Consider the following 14019-nt stretch of genomic DNA (forward strand, 5'->3'; position numbering starts at 1 on the left):
AAGCATTGTGCTGTTTATGACTTCAAGCCTATCAACTCCCGAGATTAGGCTGGTGTAACCGATGTGAAATGGCTAGCTAGTTAGCAGGGTGCACGCTAATAGCGTTTCAAACGTCAATCGCCCTGAGACTTGGAGTAGTTGTTCCACTTGCTCTGCATGGGTAACGCTGCTTCGAGGGTGGCTGTTGTCGATGTGTTCCTGGTTCGAGCCCAGGTAGGAGCAAGGAGTGGGACAGAAGCTATACAGTTACACTGGCAAAACTAAAGTGCCTATAAGAACATCCAATAGTCAAAGGTATATGAAATACAAATGGTAAATAGAGAAATAGTCCTATAATTCCTATAATAACTACAACCTAAAACTTCTTACCTGGGAATATTGAAGACTCATGTTAAAAGGAACCACCAGCTTTAATATGTTCTCATGTTCTGAGCAAGGAATTTAAACGTTAGCTTTCTTACATGGCACATATTGCACTCTTACTTTCTTCTCCAACACTTTGTTTTTGCATTATTTAAACCAAATGGAACATGTTTCATTATTTATTTGAGGCTATATTGATTTTATTGATGTATTATATTATATTAAAATAAGTGTTCATTCAGTATTGTTGTAATTGTCATTATTATTACAAATTTATTTTTTTATTTTCTATTTTATTATCGGCCGATTAATAGGTGTCGGCTTTTTTTGGTCCTCCAATAATCGGTTTCGGCATTGAAAAATCATAGTCGGTCGACCTCTAGTCCATTCACCCTCAATGGCGCAGATACACAATCCAATGTCTCAACTGTTGTCTCAAGGCTTAAAAATCATTCTTTAACCTGTCTCCTCCCCTTAATTTACACTGATTGAAGTGGATTTAACAAGTGACATCAATAAGGGAGCATAGCTTTCACATGGATTCACCAGGTCAGCCTGTCATGGAAAGATCAGGTGTTCCTAATGTTTTCTACACTCAGTGTAAATCCAGTGTGATCTTACCCGAAGCTTCTTTACCAGGTTCATGTAAGCCCTCTTGTTCTCTTCCATGCTGCCCTGAGAGATGCTGGACATGTCAGCAGCCAGCGTGCCATTAATCAGCACACTCAGCATGTCCAGTACCGTAGTGAAGAGCTCACTGAGAGAGAAAAAGGAAGAGAGCGAGAGAGATGGACAGGCAGAGTGAGGGAGAAGAGAAATCACACACGTCAGTCAGGTACTTTACATGTTGACATTACAATCTTAACAAATGAACACAAGTAAAGTGATGAAGTAAAAAATGTGTGAGCAGGCGTGTTGGGACTTACTTGTTGGACTTCATGTCCACTGTACCGCTGCTGATGATGTCGAGGAGTAGCACGGCCCACTCGGTGGTCTGCTGTGTGCTGCGTTGTACCGTGTCAAACATCCCACCTACCTGGAGAGCAAAGACAAGACATCCAATTTCATTTTAAGCCTTGTTCACATTACCCATAAGCACTCTGTTACATTGCGCCGGATGTCATGCATTTCAATGGGGACATCCACAACGGAGTGGAATCATAACGCCCTCTTGCGGTTGAAGGCTTGCGAGAAGGACGCTGCATTCTTTTACATTTTCCAAACTTTGCACCGTCTTCAGTCCAGCCAGAGCCCATTGAAGGACAGGAAGTTACCAAACTGTAGAAGATGAAAATGTGGTTTTCTGTAATAGCTTCATGGGATAGCTAGCAGCTTGTAAACAATTACCCATTCCTATAAGCTTTTAAGCCAATTATATGACTTGTCTCCCATTTAAGTTTATTTTGATGGTAATTGAGCATGTTTTTGATGATAATTATTAGGTGGAGGTCGCTAGCTAAAGTGGTATCTTCCACCTAGCCTCGCTTTTAGCTATCTAGCTGCTTTACAGTGCAAGCTAGCTTAACTTGCTAGAACGTTATAGAAACAAGTTGAGGAAAAAGTAACTAAACAAAACATGTTTTATTATCACCTGAAACATTATATTTATCCTGTCTTGAATGAAAAGGTAATATTTTGCAATCTCTCAAAATAAATGCCATCTCTGACGAGAGACTCTCCTCGATCTTCTTTTGCATTGTGAAATCCTATTCTATGCTCTCCTTCCAGTAGAGTAACGAGATTGCATAAAGTTGACGTACGGCGTAATGAAATACGAATAGGAGCGGCAGGTAGCCTAGTGGTTAGAGTGTTGGGCCAGTAACCGAAAGGTTACTAGATCAAATCCCAGAGCTGACAAGGTAAAAATCTGTCATTCTGCCCCTGCACAAGGCAGTTAACCCACTGTTCCTAGGCCGTCATTGTAAATAAGAATATGTTCTCAACTGACTTGCCTAGTGAAATAAAAAAAACAACATTTAAATACGTCACGATGTAAACGGGGCATTAGCATGCAATTCAGAAACGTCCATGAAACTTATGTCAAGGCGCCAGAGAATTTGCATGTATTTTTCTTAATACATTTTCAACCTCTACATCTCTTTGTACTTTTAATGGACAAAACATAAGTATTATGTAGCAGTAACTAACTGGGTTTGATTTGTTTTCAGAGGTACTTTCTGTCTGTCTGGCCTTATCTGATATTGGACAATTTAGCACGTTCAGTCAGGCATAACAGCGAAATCACATGACTATGATGGTAGTGGTGACTAAGAAACCTCACCAGATTGAGCCGCAGCTTCAGTGCCTCGTGCATCATCTGCTTGGCCTTGCAGTCATCCTGGTACTGGTCCTCCCGCCAGTTCGTTACAATCTGGAAGATGGAAATGCAGCCATAGCATCAGTCAGCATGAGATGGCAGATATGGCCAACAGTGAGCACAAGGGCAGAATCCTCACTTGCGATGCACACACTGACTTTTGTGTAAAACGTGCAAGGATGTCAATGAAACCTTACAATCTCAAGTTGGGATTTTGGCCTTATGGAGGGATAAGAAGATGGGGGAGAGGCTGTGTTGGGTCTTACCTGCTGCACCTGGCTGTAGAGGGAGGTGAGGAGGCCCTCTCGCTGTTCGTCCTGGCCTTTTAGACAGGTCAGCACCAGAGATAGGAAAGGCTGCTGGCTCAGCAGAGACATGCTGGAGACAGACAAATGTGAAAGCTGGGGCAAAATACTATCATAATAGAGCGGAGTACTATGCTTCCTGGATGAGAGTACAACCGTGTTGATAAAATAAGCATTATTTACATAACCCAAAATAGCACCTCATAAAGCCCCTGTTTTTGACACCCACTAAAACAAACTGTTCTGAAAGAAGGGGTCTGTCCTGTGCTGTGTATTTATTGATCTATACTGTATATCTGTCGGGACCAGGACAAAAAAGGGGTTCCTCGGGTGTGAGTTGTCTGACCTTTTCTGTTTCTGCCGGTCCCTCTCCTTGCGTGAGGAGGATCCCAGATGCTGGCCCTTCTCCAGCTCCTCCCCTGCCGCCTTCAGGACGTGGCCCTGGACTGAGGTGGGCAGCTTGGCAATCAGTGGTGCCACCAGCCACACACCTGTCCGCTCTGACGAACTGGGGGGTACACAAACAAAAAGAAGAGATTTTACACTGAGGTTAGATTTCACCAACAATGAGAAAGCATGATTGGGATACTCGGGACTGCAGTTTGGAAACACTGCTTTAGCCATTTCAAATGGTTTTACCAAAAGATATTGTGAAGACAATGGATATTATCTGGTTTAAATTTGACAATTGGTAGTACCTATGATATATTCTAGTTTTAATGTATCTCACAGAACAATAACCATTTTACCATGTGACTTATCAGTGAACTCAGTATTCCTACATACAGTTGAAGTCGGAAGTTTACATACACCTTAGCCAAATACATTTTAACTCCGTTTTTTTTTTTTTTTTTACAAATCCTGACATTTAATCAGAGTAAAAAATCCCTGTCTTAGGTCAATTAGGATCACCACTTTTTTTAAGAATGTGAAATGTCAGAATAATAGTAGAAATAATGATTTATTTCAGCTTTTATTTCTTTCATCACATTCCCAGTGGGTCAGAAGTTTCCTCCAATACCTAGACATTGTTGTCCTTAAGCCATTTTGCCACAACTTTGGAAGTATGTTTGGGGTCATTGTCCATTTGGAAGACCCATTTCCGACCAATCTTTAACTTCCTGACTGATGTTGCTTCAATATATCCACATAATTTTCCTGCCTCATGAAGCCATCTATTTTGTGAAGTGGACCAGTCCCTCCTGCAGCAAAGCACCCCCACAACATGATGCTGCCACCCCCGTGCTTCATGGTTGGGATGGTGTTCTTCAGCTTGCAGGCCTCCCTCTTTTTCCTCCAAACATAATGATGGTCATAATGGCCAAACAGTTCTATTTTGTTTCATCAGACCAGAGGACATTTCTCCAAAAAGTACGATCTTTGTTATATGTGCAGTTGCAAGCCGTAGTCTGGCTTTTTTTACGGCGGTTTTGGAGCAGTGGCTTCTTTCTTGCTGAGCGGCCTTTCAGGTTATGTCGATATAGGACTCATTTTACTGTGGATATAGATACTTTTGTACCTGTTTCCTCCAGCATCTGCTGTTCTGGGATTGATTTGCACTTTTCACACCAAAGTACGTTCATCTCTAGGAGACAGAACACGTCTCCTTCCTGAGCGGTACGACGGCTGCGTGGTCCCATGGTGTTTATACTTGCGTACTATTGTTTGTACAGTTGAATGTGGTAGCTTCAGGCATTTGGAAATTGCTCCCAAGGATGAACCAGACTTGTCTGCAATGTCTTTCTGAGGTCTTGGCTGATTTCTTTTGATTTTCCCATGATGTCAAGCAAAGAGGCACTGAGTTTGAAGGTCGGCCTTGAAATACATCCACAGGTACACCTCCAATTGACTCAAATTATGTAAATTGGCCTATCAGAAGCTTCTAAAGCCATGATATAATTTTCTGGAATTTTCCAGGCTGTTTAAAGGCACAATCAACTTAGTGTATGTAAACTTCTGACCCACTGGAATTGTGATACAGTGATTTATAAGTGAAATAATCTGTCTGTAAACAATTGTTGGAAAAATGACTTGTGTCATGCACAAAATAGATGTCCTAACCGACTTGGAAAAACTATAATTTGTTAATTAACCTCTTGGTGTTAGGGGACAGTATTTTCATTTTTGGAAAAAAAACATTCCCGTTTTAAACGGGATATTTTGTCAGGAAAAGATGCTAGAATATGCATATAATTGACAGCTTTGGATAGAAAACACTAACGTTTCCAAAACTGTAAAGATATTGTCTGTGAGTATAACAGAATTGATGTTGCAGGCAAAAGCCTGAGAAAAATCCAATCCGGAAGTGCCCCAGGTTTTGAAAGCGCTGCGTTCCAATGACTCCCTATTCAGCTGTGAATGTACCATCAACGAGCTTACGCTTTCTACGTATTCCCCAAGGTGTCTACAGCATTGTGACGTAGTTTTACGCATTTCTGTTGAAGAATAGCCGTAGGCGGCCACATTGTGTAAGTGGTCACATGGTGGCTCCGAGAGAGATTCTCGCGTAAAATACAGAGGTAGCCATTACTCCAATCGGTCCTAGTGAAAAACGAATTGTCCCGACAGATATATTATCGAATAGATATTAGAAAAACACCTTGAGGATGGATTCCAAACAACGTTTGCCATGTTTCTGTCGATATTATGAAGCTAATTTGGAATATTTTTCGGCGTTGTGGTGACCGCAATTTCCGGGCAATTTCTCAGCCAAACGTGAAGAACAAACGGAGCTATTTCACCTACAAAAATAATATTTGGGGAAAAAATTAACTTTGGCTGTCTACCTGGGAGTCTCGTGAGTGAAAACATCCGAAGTTCATCAAAGGTAAACGATTACATTTTTTTGCTTTTCTGATTTCCGTGACAAGGTTTCCTGCTGCTAGCAAGGCATAATGCTATGCTAGGCTATGATAAACTTACACAAATGCTTGTCTAGCGTTGGCTGTAAAGCATATTTTGAAAATCTGAGATGACAGGGTGATTAACAAAAGCCTAAGCTGTGTTCCAATATATTTCACTTGTGATTTTCATGAATAGGAAGATTTTCTAGGAAGATTGTGTCCGTTGCATTATGCTAATTAGTGTCAGATGATGACAACGGTCCCGTTCATGGGATGGGGGTGTCACTACAGGTTAACAAGAAATTTGTGGAGTGGTTGATAAATGAGTTTTAATGACTCCAGCCTAAGTGTATGTAAACTTCCGACTTCAACTGTATTTGTAAATGGGAGGGAGAATTTAGAAACGTCACACAAACACACACACCTCAACACTGGTTTCATCTTGCTAGTGTTGTTGCTGTTGGAGGTAGAGCTTCCGGCGCCGGCCGAGATGTTTCCTGAGGGGTTGTTGGAGTTCATCTCCGCTGACTTCTGGAACACCTCTATGGTGACCGTGGCGATGTTCTCCAATAGGGAGTACAGCTCCTGTAGGGAGACAATAAATACGAGTTCATCCACTTGCACTCAATGACAGGGAACCTATCCTTGACAAAGACTGCTGCCAATACTAGCACATTCTACAGTTACGAAGGGTTTTGACATAAGCCACTTTAATTCTATATCTCTATGGATTCAATTGAACCAGAGGCACACTTGTGAACTTTACAGATGGATTGTATTCAAAATCTATATTTTGAGCAATATCCTTGCAATATCATTGGGTGGCAGACCGCCTAGCGGTTATGAGGTTTGGGCCAGTAACCGAAAGGTCGCTGGTTCGAATCCCCGAGCCGACTAGGTGAAAAATATGGTGATGTGCACTTGAGCGAGGCACTTAACCAGAGCAACTTAAAAGATCAATTAATGTTAAGAGCATCTGCTAAATGACTAAAATGTAAATGTAATATCATGCTTAATTTTGATTAAATGGAAGTGTTAGTGTCTTGAGGACCTTACAGGACACTGGAGTCTGGTTACGTACGTTGTTAGTACTCTGCTTGATCATGAGCTGCAGTTCCAGGGACGACTGTCTCATCGTCCACTGGTCCATGTTCTAGAGCCGGGAGGATGGGACACAACTTTTAGATGTACACATCACAACAATCTCCAAACAGTTAAGTTGTCACAGAGAGACTTACAGTGCCTTGCGAAAGTATTCGGCCCCCTTGAACTTTGCGACCTTTTGCCACATTTCAGGCTTCAAACATAAAGATATAAAACTGTATTTTTTTGTGAAGAATCAACAACAAGTGGGACACAATCATGAAGTGGAACGACATTTATTGGATATTTCAAACTTTTTTAACAAATCAAAAACTGAAAAATTGGGCGTGCAAAATTATTCAGCCCCCTTAAGTTAATACTTTGTAGCGCCACCTTTTGCTGCGATTACAGCTGTAAGTCGCTTGGGGTATGTCTCTATCAGTTTTGCACATCGAGAGACTGAATTTTTTTCCCATTCCTCCTTGCAAAACAGCTCGAGCTCAGTGAGGTTGGATGGAGAGCATTTGTGAACAGCAGTTTTCAGTTCTTTCCACAGATTCTCGATTGGATTCAGGTCTGGACTTTGACTTGGCCATTCTAACACCTGGATATGTTTATTTTTGAACCATTCCATTGTAGATTTTGCTTTATGTTTTGGATCATTGTCTTGTTGGAAGACAAATCTCTGTCCCAGTCTCAGGTCTTTTGCAGACTCCATCAGGTTTTCTTCCAGAATGGTCCTGTATTTGGCTCCATCCATCTTCCCATCAATTTTAACCATCTTCCCTGTCCCTGCTGAAGAAAAGCAGGCCCAAACCATGAGGCTGCCACCACCATGTTTGACAGTGGGGATGGTGTGTTCAGCTGTGTTGCTTTTACGCCAAACATAACGTTTTGCATTGTTGCCAAAAAGTTCAATTCTGGTTTCATCTGACCAGAGCACCTTCTTCCACATGTTTGGTGTGTCTCCCAGGTGGCTTGTGGCAAACTTTAAACAACACTTTTTATGGATATCTTTAAGAAATGGCTTTCTTCTTGCCACTCTTCCATAAAGGCCAGATTTGTGCAATATACGACTGATTGTTGTCCTATGGACAGAGTCTCCCACCTCAGCTGTAGATCTCTGCAGTTCATCCAGAGTGATCATGGCTGCATCTCTGATCAGTCTTCTCCTTGTATGAGCTGAAAGTTTAGAGGGACGGCCAGGTCTTGGTAGATTTGCAGTGGTCTGATACTCCTTCCATTTCAATATTATCACTTGCACAGTGCTCCTTGGGATGTTTAAAGCTTGGGAAATATTTTTGTATCCAAATCCGGCTTTAAACTTCTTCACAACAGTATCTCGGACCTGCCTGTTGTGTTCCTTGTTCTTCATGATGCTCTCTGCGCTTTTAACGGACCTCTGAGACTATCACAGTGCAGGTGCATTTATACGGAGACTTGATTACACACAGGTGGATTGTATTTATCATCATTAGTCATTTAGGTCAACATTGGATCATTCAGAGATCCTCACTGAACTTCTGGAGAGAGTTTGCTGCACTGAAAGTAAAGGGGCTGAATAATTTTGCACGCCCAATTTTTCAGTTTTTGATTTGTTAAAAAAGTTTGAAATATCCAATAAATGTCGTTCCACTTCATGATTGTGTCCCACTTGTTGTTGATTCTTCACAAAAAAATACAGTTTTATATCTTTATGTTTGAAGCCTGAAATGTGGCAAAAGGTCGCAAAGTTCAAGGGGGCCGAATACTTTCGCAAGGCACTGTAGCATCAAAGTTCACCACTTTCCCTGTAGCACTGCTTTAGTCAGCAGATGGCAGTAATGACATTCAGAAAACTCATGCTTCCTAATGTGGTCTGCTGAGCTACAGCCAGGGTTCAGAGAAAGTTCACCCACTGATTAATTCTAGCACCCACAACCCCCCATTTGTAATGGATGTGCAGTCTGCTGTGCTCTCTCCGCCATCCCCAACGATCTTCTAGGGCTGACACTGATTCACTTACAACTGGCCTCGATGGCTTCAAAGAAACCATTTCAAAGTAATTTCCAGAAAAAGGTTTTAGGTCTTGTGTGGGCTGACCTGGAGGATGCGTTTGATGCGTTGCCTCTGGGGATTGTCCCCCTCCTCACTGTCCAGCTGGCGGTGAGGGTAGCAGATGAGCTGCAGCAGCCGCTGGGCCTGGATGTTGACCAGCACCGGGTCCTGCAGGGCACTGCTGTCCTCCGACAGGGACTTGAGGCAGCGCTCGCCCACCCACTCCTGATGGAGGGAGAGATGTGTGATGATAGGTAGAGATCACCAAGGGGTATGTACTGAACATTGTTTGGCCCCATTCAGTTTTTAATTCAGTCAATGCAGGAAGTGAACCCGAAATTAAACTCCTAATTAGAAAACTCAATTTTGTTTCCTATGAGGAGTTTATTCACTACTTTACCTGATTTTTAAAATATTTTTTTAATACAATCTACTTGCAGTGAAGCTGCTCACCATCCACATCACATTAGTCATCTAACAGACTCCCATCCAGAGCCACAGAAGCAACTAGGGTCAACGCCATGCTCAAGTGCACGTCAACAGATCTCCCACAAGGTCAAAAACAGGGACCCGAACCAGAAACCCATCAGCCACCACCACCAAAACAAACAAGAGAAAAAAAGATAAAGGAAAACAGGGAAAGAAATATGCAAAAATCATAACAGCAAGGCCAACTGAATATGTGTGAGTACATGTATGGCACTATTTACGTGTGTGTATGTGTGTTTCCATGTATGTGCATGTGTGTGCATTTAAATTAGCATGTGTCCAAACACCTGCACGGCATCAGCCTCAGGCAAACAGGCATTAGCAGTAACAATGCCCCTCAGTGTTATTCAAACTTAGTTTTTGATACGTTTTATTGACTTTATTTTTTTACTTTTATCTTTGACTATCATTCTATCCCTCGCCCAGCAACTCCACTCCCACTTGTCTCCAATTCCCCATCCCAACCCTCAGCCCATCCCATCTAGCTCTACTGGCCACCCTCTTCGGATTTCTACGCACAATACTGTACATCTTTCAACTATGCTGTGATGTTTAACATACAGTGCCTTCGGAAACTATTCAGACCCCTTGATTGTTTCCACATTTTGTTACGTTACAGCCTTATTCTAAACTTGATTCTCTCATCAATTTACACACAATACTCCATAATGACAAAGCAAAAACATATTTAGACATTTTACTGATATATATATATATATATATATAATACAGAAATATCACATTTACATAAGTATTCAGACCATCTACTCAGTACTTTGTTGAAGCACCTTTGGCAGCGATTACAGCCTGGAGTCTTCTTGGGTATGACACTACAAGTTTGGTACACCTGTATTTGGGGAGTTTCTCCCATTCTCCTCTGCAGATGCTCTCAAACTCTGTCAGGTTGGATGGGGAGTGTCGCTGCACAGCTATTTTCAGGTCTGTCCAGAGATGTTCGATCAGGTTTAAGTCCGGGCTCTGGCTGGGCCACTCAAGGACATTCAGAGACTTGTCCCGAAGCTACTCCATGTGTTGTCTTGGATGTGTGCTTAGGGTCATTGTCCTGTTGGAAGGTGAACCGTCGCCCCAGTCTGAGGTCCTGAGTGCTCTGGAGCAGGATCTCTGCACTTTTCTCCGTTCATCTTTCCCTCAATCTTGACTAGTCTTCCCAGTCCCTGCCACTGAAAAACATCCCCACAGCATGATGCTTCACCGTAGGGATGGTGCCAGGTTTCCTCCAGACGTGACGCTTGGCATTCAGGCCAAAGAGTTTAATCTTGCTTTCTTCAGATTAGAGAATCTTGTTTCTCATGGTCTGAGAGTATTTAGGTGCCTTTTGGCAAACTCCAAGAGGGTTGTCATGTGCATTTTATATAGACAGATGTGTGCCTTTCCAAATCATGTCCAATCAAATTAATTTATCACAGGTGGACTGCAATCAAGTTGTAGAAACAGCTCAAGGATGATCAATGGAAACAGGATGCACCTGAGCTCAATTTCAAATCTCATAGCAAAGGTTCTGAATATTTTTATTTATTTGCTAAAATGTAAAAAAATAAAAAAATAAAAATCACTTTGTTATTGAGGTATTCTGTGTAGATTGCAGAGGATTTTTTAATATATTTTATTTAATATATAATCCATTTTAGAATAAGGTTGTAACGTAATAAAAAGGTAGAAAAAGTCAAAAGTGTCTGAATACTTTCCGAGGGCACTGTACAATTTGAATCTAAGATAAATACTTTTACTAACAGTATTAATATACTACTATTACTACTAATTGACTGACCCGGTCTCTACAGATCTCCCAACAATACTATTTATAGGGTCAACTTTAGATCAATGCAATACATTTTCACTCATTCCTTTTTTATTTATCAGTTATTTTACCAGGTAAGTTGACTGAGAACACATTCTCATTTACAGCAACAACCTGGGGAATAGTTACAGGGGAGAGGAAGGGGATGAATGAGCCAATTGTAAACTGGGGATTATTAGGTGACCATGATGATTTGAGAGCCAGATTGGGAATTTAGCCAGGACACCGGGGTTAACACCCCTACGACAAGTGCCATGGGATCTTTAATGACTTCAGAGAGTCAGGACACCCGTTTAACATCCCATCCGAAAGACAGCACCCTACACAGGGCAGTGTCCCCAATCACTGCCCTGGGGTATTGGGATACATTTTAGACCAGAGGAAAAAGTGCCTCCTACTGGCCTTCCAACACCACTTCCAGCAGCATCTGGTCTCCCATCCAAGGACTGACCAGGAACAACCCTGCTTAGCTTCAGAAGCAAGCCAGCAGTGGTATGCAGGGTGGTATGCTGTTGGCATTCCTAAACCTGAGACCAGAAACATGCAACCTGAGGGCAATACCAAAACAAACGGTCTATTGATTCTGTCTCCTCACAACAAAATCTGCAGAGCTGCAATGATTGTATGCCACAAATAATCCAAATTTTGTAGGTGGCAAGAATTCTGTACAATAATTTTAGCTGAGAAGCATAAAGTCTTGAATCTTGCTCTGATTAATGTATTAACTCAGACACCCTGTACCGTGGAATAAGTACATCAAAATTCGCAACGGCACAGCTGTCAAGATTCTGGTCCTCAAATGAAAATGGGATACTTAGCTATTTATGCTATTTTTATTCCTCTGCCAGTTTTGCACCTTTATATTCGGCAGACAGACCAGTTCCCTACCTCCTTCCGCTGCCTCCTCCATTTTTGGGGCAATGATATAATCAGTTGCTTGTAATCTTGGATTGAGCAGAACTTCCCATACAATTCTGCTAACTCCACAATTCCAATATAATTTAAAAACAAAATACCCTCAAAACATATTTTCCATAAATACAGGTCCTTCATCAACCAGCAGATTTGAGTCAAGCCATAATATTGGTTGTAATATTTGTTCCATCTTTTCAGGGGGATGAAATTGAAATTGTAGCCAGCTCTGCAATGCTTGTTTGAAAAAGAGAGACACCTTGAAAAAATAAGCATTTTCAATTCATCGAAAATGAGACATGGCAAAAAGGCAATTTTCTTAGTAATCTACTTGAGAACCATTTAGGGTTCAAATGAAACTTTTGCATAAGTGAAGCTTTGAGAGAGGTTTAGTGCTATTATATTTAATAATCTTAACCAACCCAGTCCATATTCATTATATTGACAGGCACACTTTATCTTGTCTGGTTTAGCTTCCCAGAAAGCAAAATATTTTTCCCTCATAGGATTTGAAAAATGAAATCATCAGGAGTAGGGCTGCGCCGTAAGTAAATTAGTCCTATGGTTAAATCAGGGCAATTTTTCCACAAATAGACAGGTATTTGTCTATGTTTTACTAGTTTATTGAAATTCTTTGTGGAGAGCTAATTTATATATTTTGTGATATGAATACCAAATATGTCTACTTCACCGTCAGCCCATGTTCTAGGTAAACTGTTGGGTAATGTAACAGCTGTATTTTTTAAAAGATCCAAAACGTAATACTGTACACTTATAAGGTTTTAGTCCAGAGAGTCCAGAAAAGTGATCTTCAATGATTACAGGGATCTAGCTTGAAGACTTAATATAAAACTTGAATCCACGGCTTACATGGACACCTTTGTTTTTAAGCCTTGGATTTCTAATCCTCTAATTTGATCAGATTTTAATAGCTAGCATTTTGATGGCCATAACGAATAGATATGGTGACAGCGGACACCCTTGTTTATCTCCTTTTGACAGTTCAGAACTCTGAGAAGTAGACGCTATTTACAATTTTACACCTGAGGTTGCTATACATTTACACATTTTACAAGAGGCATTTATAAATAAAATCCTGTCTTAATTTATCAAAGGCCTTTTCAAAATCTTCTATAAATACTAGGTCTGGCTTCTTAGATGTTTCATGTTGTTCTATATTTTCTCCAATGTATCGTCCATGTAAAAAACCTATCCAATCAGGATGAACAATACCTGGTAAAACCTTTTTCATTCTTAGTGCTATGCATTTTGACATCACAACACTGAAGTGTAAGAGGCCCCCGATTTTGTTTTAGATAGACTGCATCTTTATATTTGCCATCTGGGTCTTGTCTTAATAATAGTGAAATCACTAATTGACTGAGTTGTTTTCTTTACCATTGTACACAATCGGTTGACAAAGACTGGGCATACTCCCTTTTATTTATGTTAAGAGCACATTCTGATTTACAAAGAGTGCCTGTTAAAACTCGGCAACTTATTTACACAATATGCTTCTCTGTGGAAAACACAAGTAGTGGGCATGACTCAAGTCTTGTAAATGGTAGTGTTGTGGAGGAAAGGAGTGGAGTAAGGGGTAGGTCAACCTTGACTCAGAGTATCAGGCAGTGGAGGTGCCTCAGTGGAAGGAGGACCATGAAACATAAAAAGTTAACCTTTTTAGATAAAACTAGACTAAATAAATTCACGTCACCAAATACATAATTTAAAACACACAGTTTGCAATGGAGGTTATAAGAATATTTTAAGATAATACACAACACAAAGGACTAGAGGTCAATAGGGAATTAAAGATCAATGGAAATAGTTGTTCTTCAGTTCAACATCTGT

The 14019-nt window shown here is 40.9% G+C and overlaps 1 protein-coding gene across 5 annotated transcripts in view; it reads right to left on the minus strand.

Moving 5' to 3' along the window:
- The window catches only part of LOC110505195 (mediator of RNA polymerase II transcription subunit 12), a 100446-nt gene that overhangs the window by 31380 nt on the left and 55047 nt on the right, over window positions 1-14019 (minus strand). For all 5 annotated transcript variants that reach the window (XR_016491732.1, XM_021584246.3, XM_021584245.3 and 2 more), the window contains 8 exons: window positions 8994-9173; window positions 6910-6981; window positions 6253-6413; window positions 3332-3493; window positions 2947-3058; window positions 2645-2734; window positions 1290-1399; window positions 985-1120 (listed from right to left, as the gene is read on the minus strand). Coding sequence is in view for 4 of the 5 variants with exons in the window: in XM_021584246.3 (XP_021439921.1) it covers window positions 985-1120; window positions 1290-1399; window positions 2645-2734; window positions 2947-3058; window positions 3332-3493; window positions 6253-6413; window positions 6910-6981; window positions 8994-9173 (1023 nt within the window). In the remaining variant the exon portion in view is untranslated. The remainder of the gene's footprint in view (window positions 1-984; window positions 1121-1289; window positions 1400-2644; window positions 2735-2946; window positions 3059-3331; window positions 3494-6252; window positions 6414-6909; window positions 6982-8993; window positions 9174-14019) is intronic.

Source organism: Oncorhynchus mykiss, chromosome 25 (genome assembly GCF_057628025.1).
Source record: "Oncorhynchus mykiss isolate SJ-2025 chromosome 25, ASM5762802v1, whole genome shotgun sequence".
Classification (NCBI taxonomy): Eukaryota; Metazoa; Chordata; class Actinopteri; order Salmoniformes; family Salmonidae; genus Oncorhynchus; species Oncorhynchus mykiss.